The sequence below is a fragment of the Limulus polyphemus genome, unplaced genomic scaffold (assembly GCF_000517525.1).
Source record: "Limulus polyphemus unplaced genomic scaffold, Limulus_polyphemus-2.1.2 Scaffold2508, whole genome shotgun sequence".
Classification (NCBI taxonomy): Eukaryota; Metazoa; Arthropoda; class Merostomata; order Xiphosura; family Limulidae; genus Limulus; species Limulus polyphemus.
The window spans coordinates 31150-38943 of NW_013668118.1; the positions used below are offsets into that span (position 1 = coordinate 31150).

At 36.6% G+C, this 7794-nt stretch overlaps 1 protein-coding gene across 1 annotated transcript in view; it reads left to right on the plus strand.

Annotated features, from left to right (window-relative positions):
* LOC106467149 (neurogenic protein big brain-like) overlaps positions 1–7666 on the plus strand; it is a gene marked incomplete at its 5' end in the record, with an annotated part of 35163 nt that extends 27497 nt beyond the window's left edge. Inside the window, one exon of the mRNA XM_013927469.2 lies at positions 7172–7666. Coding sequence (XP_013782923.2) covers positions 7172–7467 — 296 coding nt within the window. The remainder of the gene's footprint in view (positions 1–7171) is intronic.
* Between the last annotated feature and the right edge of the window lie 128 nt (positions 7667–7794).

Below are 7794 nucleotides of genomic sequence, written 5' to 3' on the forward strand. Positions count from 1 at the left end.
ACAGTCACTCCTTTTCCGTCGCCCCCACCCCACCCCCCACTGACGAAGAAGATTCCACCCCGATCAGGTCTATCTCCAGCTAGAGTTCCTTCCTAAAAGCAGTCCACCACTTGAAAAACTCCATACCACGTTAATTAACCTACAGTCTCGCCTATCACTATTGCCTCCCCACCATCATACCAAGTGTCTTTGTATTATCTTCATGCATGTTAATCTGGCACTGTTAAAGGATTGGCGCCTTGCTAGTATAAATGGGGTTTCTCGGGGTACTCCCGTCCCCCCCCCCCCCATCAAATTATACAGCATAGGATTTTTAGATCCTCGCCGTCCTTCAGGACCATAAGTCCGAGATCGACCGTTTATTTGAGTTTCGAGTCCCCATCCCTGTAAAACCAATCCAACCACTTAAACTATAAATTCACAACCAAGATCCTGCCTTAACCTCGAGTGGGGCGAAGGGGAACAGCTGTTTCCAAGCATCCCCGGTTGTATTCCGAGGTTTTCCTACCAGTATTTAGTTCGTGCGTTAACCGTCCCAAATTATGAAGAAATAGATTAGAGGGAAGGCAACTAGTCAACGTCACCTACAGCTAACTCTTGTCAGACCGAACAGTGGAACTTGACTGTCACTTTTATAAAGTACTCACGGCCTGTAAGTATAGAAAGTTTTGTTTTTTGCGGTAACGAGACCAGAACCATGGGCCACGCTCTATTCTTTTTGAGGCAGTATAATACTAATTGTATAATATCTATTGAACTTATTTCTAAACACTGAGTTATTTTATGTACTCAACGAGTTTCCTATGCACCTGACAGTTTTTTTTTTGTAATTAAGCACAAAGCTACACACAATGAGCTATATGTGCTCTGCCCACCACGGGTATCGAAACCCGGTTTCTAGCGTTTTAAGTCCGCAGATATACCGCTGGGGGGGGGGGCGCACCTGACATTGACAAATTTAGGTGTAATTTGTTTTAATACAGCTTTCCATTTGTTTTATGTTGAAACATGTGGAAAGGTATCATAGAAGAAAAAAATTACTATACGTATATTGTGTAATGTTTGTTTGTTATGGATGTCGCGCAAAGCTACACGAGGGCTATCTGCGCTAGCCGTCCCTAGTTTAGCAGTGTAAGACTAGAGGGAATGCAGCTAGTCATCACCACCCACCGCCAACTCTTGGGCTACTCTTTTACTAACGAAGAATGGGATTGACCGCAACATTATAACGCCCCCATGGCTGAAAGGGCGAGCATGTTTGGTGTGATGGAGATTCGAACCCGCGACCCACAGATTGCGAGTCGAGCACCTTATCCACCTGGCCATGCCGGGCCTATATTGTATAATAAGACTAAAGGCGAGGATACCCAGCTGATGAAACAACGAATTCTAATATTTATCAGTACGAATGCAAGAACAGTATATTTAACTCAAATAAACTCGTAACCGGGATGGTTTTTTTATATTTTTGATATAAGTATATAGCTTACTTTTATGGGATGTTACATTAATTAAGCGTATAAAAGTATTACATTCAGGCGTTTTTGATAATAAACAATTTTGTACAAAAAACACTTAATAAATTATTAGAAAATGCGACAGACAGCAGTTGCTCTGCCAAAGTTTATATCACAACATTTGCGATGAGACTAGTTTACTACTGACTGAAACACAAGTTCTCTCCCCACCCCTCTACCTGTATGGAGTCCAGTCAGTGCGCAATCCAGATAGCGCAACGCCGTCCCTAATTTAGAGCCAGTGACCACAGGGAGGCAACCGGTAGAAACAAACACTTCACATTTTACTTTCTTATTAAGCTGTTATTTTGTACCTTTATTTTTTAACACTATGTGCCTAATATAAATAATATGATTTTAATACTATTACTACACGCCTGAGGAGTTTGTCCCCGACCTTGGAACAGGCTTTCCTTCTTCCAGTAATCTCTTGAAAGTTCTTCTGGTAATGATGACCAATTTAATTTAAGTAGCTTCTATCCTTACCACTTTTTAAACGACAGGGAGTTTACCTTGTGAAAAGCATCGCCTCTTTTAATTCACATGCTATGTTATATATTATATCAGAGCAGTAGCCAATCATTTTTACGCCCTGGGCAAATTTCACGAACTGCGCCCCTCCCCCCTTTTTTATTCGTTTAAAAAATACTGTGAACTGATTCAACTGTTTGGCTATAAACTTCTTCGCTACTCCAATACAGACGTAAAGTAAAATAATACATTCAGTTATAACAGATAATGTAGTTTTTCTTGGATTAGGAGGTGGAGAGGAAGAAAAAAGAGAGATGGGGAAAAACAATACATTTCAGAGGAAATGGAAGAGTTATTTCATGGGAGGTGATGAGATAGAAAAGGGACTAGGGGAAGGGGTAAATAGGAGAAAAGATAGCAGAGAGGAAAGAAGTGGAAAGATGAAAGATGGCAGAAGTAGGGGAAGAAAAGAAATAGGATAATTGGTGGTGGGAAGATATGAAAAATGGTGGAAGGGAGAAAGAGTAAAGAGAAGGGGTATGAGGGGAAGTGGGAGGAGTCTCTCCTAGTAACTTCCTTATTTTTGATCAATTTCCACTATATTATGTAGCCTAATTACACTTCTTTGAAAAGATATGATGAAAACTGTGAAAAAAAAAAAGATGGTGAAAAAATGAAGAGTTTCTCTCTCTTTCCGTTAGGTGGAACATTGTTTTGTGGGCAACATTTTACTCTGCTCCCCTACTAGAAGCACATACACACAAAAAAAAAACTTGCAAAACACGACACAAATTAAGTCAAAACACACACAAAAAAACACAGCTTTACTTATAACAAACCCTATTTGTGAAGAAACTTAAAATTTCACTTTTCAAGCTTTAGCAGATGAAAAATTATCAATTAAATCATTATAATCGAGGGTGTTTGTAATTTCTTATTCAATGGAGTAAACAGTCAATCCGGTTAAGTGCTTATTTTAAAGATAATTAGTAGAACATAAATGAATTACGAACAAATCAATGTCCTGTATTTAATTACAATAAATCTCAGTTTTTACTTTACTTTATAGCAATAACAGATACAGTAAAAACCCGATTACCCTGTCGAGCATGCTTCATGTAATGTTTGGTAGCCAGCAGAATTTTAGAACGTCCCGGAATATTGTCTATGCTATTTCTCGAGCCTAATTTTTCATTCTCTTAAAAAACATATAGATATTACGAAAGAAGCATGTAGCTAAATGAGATGGTAAATACTACAACAACAGAAAATATAAAAATAAGTATGATACATGTTATAATTTAAGAACGAGACAACGTAGTTGAAGAATAATAAGTGAAAGCTGGAACATAAGACCATAACATACTAAATAGAGCAAGTTATCTTGCTAAATTCGGATCATAAGTTCAAATGGTAAGTTTTCTATTTGCCTTACTCTGCATAGTTCTGCATAAATTATTGAATAACAAGCTTAGCGTTCGGATTATGCCCCCCTCCCGCCGAACCCTAGCTACGGGTCTGGTTCTAATAATATTACGAGATCTACGTTTTGTCGTTGTTGCTTTTTTAGCGCAATTACCTAAGGGGCTATCTGCACTCTGTCCACCGGATTTTAGCATTTTAAGTACACAAACTTATATATTAAAAATAAATGGTAAGTTTATTATCAAAGTAATTATCGTTCAGGAATGAAAAAATATCAAACGTGGAAATATGTATCTGCACTACTAGGCCTAATGTTAGCACTTCAGGCCTAATTTTATCTACAATACAAATAAGCCTGACAATCAAAGTCTTATATTCGAACTAATCTTTGTAAAAATATTGTGATTACCTTGGTTGCTATTAAGTCCAATTCTACACAGTGCTGTGCCAACCACGAGTATCGAAAGCTGGTTTTTGCGTTATAGGCCTTCATTCCTTCCAAGTCCACTGAGCCACGGAGGACTTGTGATAACCTACTCCAGATTTTAATGGTAAATAAATAATATACCTATCTGTATGCATTGTTGTGAATTTGGTAATTATATAATAGATAAATACATAAAGTAATTTGTATCTTAATATTTTCTTTCTTTGGTATTTACATCGTTTTTTGTTGTTGTTTTTTTCACGTAAAATATTTAATTATTAATAATTACCATACTGTTGCGTCAGCGAGGTCACGTGACTAGTGTCACGCCACCTGCTTTCTACAACTATCCCGTTTCTTCGGGAGTGCTCTAGTATTTACTAGATTGGGGGGTGGTTTGGTATATATAAGATGGTTAAAACGTGACGGGAGGACAGTATGTGTGTAGACAGTAAGTAATTGATCTGCAGTCAGAGAGTATTATTGAAGTTGAGCACGTTCGTTGTTATAGAGTTTGTTTTAGCGCGATTGCTGAAATTAAATGTATCGTAAAGTTATATTCGGAAAAATAAACCAGTTTTATTAAGTAAGGACTTGTGTCGCTAAAGTTTCGTCGGAACTAATTTACGGGAAATCAATTAACAAACGGAGACGTAACAATACTTACTTTTTCAAAAACATACCCATAATGCAACGATTTTTATATGCTAAGCCTATTCTTCATAAGTTTACTTCCAGGCTTTAGGACTAGATAGCATTTAAAATTAAAGGAATATGAGCGTAAAATGTCTGAATTGTGGAATATGCCCAATTTGAATTTCAAAATACTCGTAATGTAAAACTTATTATTCTGAGGTTAATAGCAGCAAGCTACAACCGGCAGTTTAAAGTTTGTAGTTATTTTCTTCCATAACATCCTACGGAGTCTAACTCAGTAACATTCCTCAAGCCTATTCCGAAATGGAACTCTGAATTATGGGATGGTGTCGTCACTGTAGTGCATTATCAGCGTAGTAAAAATGGAAATGAAATATACTACTCACCTTTAAATATTAAATTATCAAAACTGTTTCAAATAGTACTATTATTAAACATTAAAAAAAAACAATATGTTTTCTCTTTTAATTTCTCAAGTTTGTCATTATCAAATTCCAAGTTCAAGACGGTCAATGGAGCTCTTTAGAAATTAGCGTAATTTATTAGTACAAATTTTATGTATAAATACGTAAACGTCAAATCAATCGAAGACTATCTCATAAGTTGCTCGTTCCATCACTTTCATAAAAAGCTATATAAAAACGACTCACTAACCGCAATAGATTGCTATATTATGCATGATGATGTCAGCCCTAAATATTTCTCCCCACTGAATGTTTATTATAAGACAAAAGACCACCTATGCTAGACATTAACATGTCGCTTAGAATTATGTCGAGTGAAAAGGTGACTTTTTTGATATGGAATTGCTTACGAGTGTATACGACCAAATGAAGAGAAATATGGAACTGTTTGCAAGTATATACAACCCGGTGGGTTAGTTTTTTTTTTGCCATTTTACTTAATGTACCTAATAGAATTAATATGTATCAACAGCTGGTGCATCTTTAATAAAAATTCTACATTGACAGTTAAAACATGCTAACCTTTGACGAATGAAATAACGTCAGTACCATTAAATCAACCAATAATAAATTATCGCGATAACCGTTTACAATGGTAATACTTTACAAGTCGAGATAATAAGCCAGTTTTCACAATAATCTAGCTTCTAAGTTTTAGGCCTAAGTAACATTTAATGACATCTAAAACCTTAATTGTCTTAAGTTAAAATATGGTCAGTTTTAGTATTTTAATTCAAAAGCCTAAATTATCTGACTTTTGAATTTGTTCATTCTGAAGTTTAAAGTAGGGCCTAAAATATCAAGGAATATTTTGTAGGTTAATCCACCGAAGACAGGAATCTGTTAATCATAGGTATATATATTTTATTATATACTTTTATGGATTTACTATTTAGCTACAGATACTTGAAGAAGGGCATAGCTCAAAACGTTGTATCGACAAAGGTATGTATTAAAAAATAGCTATATTATAAGATTTAGTGTCTGTGTGTCACGTAACTTCTCCTAAACCAATGGTCACGCCGACTTCTTAATGGTACCAAAAGAATGGTTTCGGTCCGAGGTTTGCGCAAACGTAAAATTTTCACGCCACCGCTTGGGGAACCCGCGGAATTTTCGGGAAACCCCTTTCTCCTAAACTGCTGGACTCATCAACTTATAAATGGTGCCAAACGCATAGTCTCGGCTCTGAGGTTTGCACAGAGGTAAAACTTTTCACCCCAACCCATTAAAGAACCCGAGTATTTCGCGTAAACACTTTTACGAGATTCCCCTAAAGCGGACCCAAAATTTTGGCATTGATTTTCATTAGAGCACGTAAATAAGTATACCTACTAATTACCGTTCGCAATTTGGTTAAATCAATTAAATTTACATTATAGTGGCAATGATCATTAAACTGAAAAAGTGCCAAATAGTAGTTCAAGCATTACATTTGCATTATAGCGGCTCTGTAAATTTGGGCCATAGACCCACGGGTTCGCTAGTGTATCTGTAATTAACACCTTGTTGTCTTCTGAGGTTTGACCGACACACAACATACTCCTTGTTTTACTCTTTCAACTCCACCTAATGCATCATCTGATGGGCCATACCCTCTACTGGGGACTACAGTTTCGTCTATTCCAGGCTCATCAGTACAGCTTGGATGAGCAAACCAACGAAATACAGTTAGGCCAGTTATAGTGCTAAAGTGTTTATAATATTTAAGGGATTTTGAGTCCTCTTTAATTCACCATACTTCTATGCCACAGTATTTTCCTTTAATCCTTTCTTTGGTGAAAAAAAATTGATCATTAACACATATATATAATCATTAAACAGTTGGTCCGCTGTATAATATCAGATAATGAATTAGGTGCAATTTCATAACATTATTCACATGCCTATTTTAATTTAAATCGCTGTATGGTGAATCAAAAAGGAGTCAAAATCCCATAAATATAATATACATACTTCACCATTATAAGAAACCTAACCATGTTTCTTTGGTTTCCCGAGTCAAGCTGTGCTGATGAGCCTTGAATAGGCGAAACTGCAGTCCACAGCAGAGGATACGGACAATCAGATAGTGCATTAGGCTTTTACGCCACCAATTATTCTTCTTGGTGGAAAAGAAATCTTTATTACATATACATGTCAGGTGTGTTATTTCCCTTCACTGTAGTTTATGATTAACGTAGACTCTAGACTGTCTTTTTGGTTTCTAGAATCCAACCTGGATGAAGATGATTACGAAGATCCTGAAAGATGCAAGATGACAAAAGACGGAGGCTCACAGACGACCGGGAGATTCAGAGCTCAGTATTATGACCACAACTTGAGGCCCGCCCCCAACACTTATTCCCCTACCCCTTCTACCTATCCAGCATCCACAGAATCCACCTACGGAACGCACAGCGCCCCTACATCCAGTTATAGCGGGATCTATGGATCTCGGTTTGGAGGTGGTTTTAGAGCTGTACCAACCTGTATGGAATATGATCCTGGAACTACTAAATTCTAGTATATACGTTTTTCAATCACTTCTTTCGCATAGTTATGGTATTCCTGCAAGTTCAAGTCAAGCAAATGCTTGTGTTTGGCCGGTTGTGCAACTGATCCATCAATTTTTCAAGTGCTCCAAGAACAGATGTATCTGAACAGTGCGTTTTAGTTATGTTTGCATTTTCTTCAATAACAGATGTTCTATATATATCCATATTGTAACTTCAATAACAGATGTTCTATATATATCCATATTGTAACTTCAATAACAGATGGTATATATATATATCCATATTGTAACTTCAATAACAGATGGTATATATATATATCCATATTGTAACTTCAA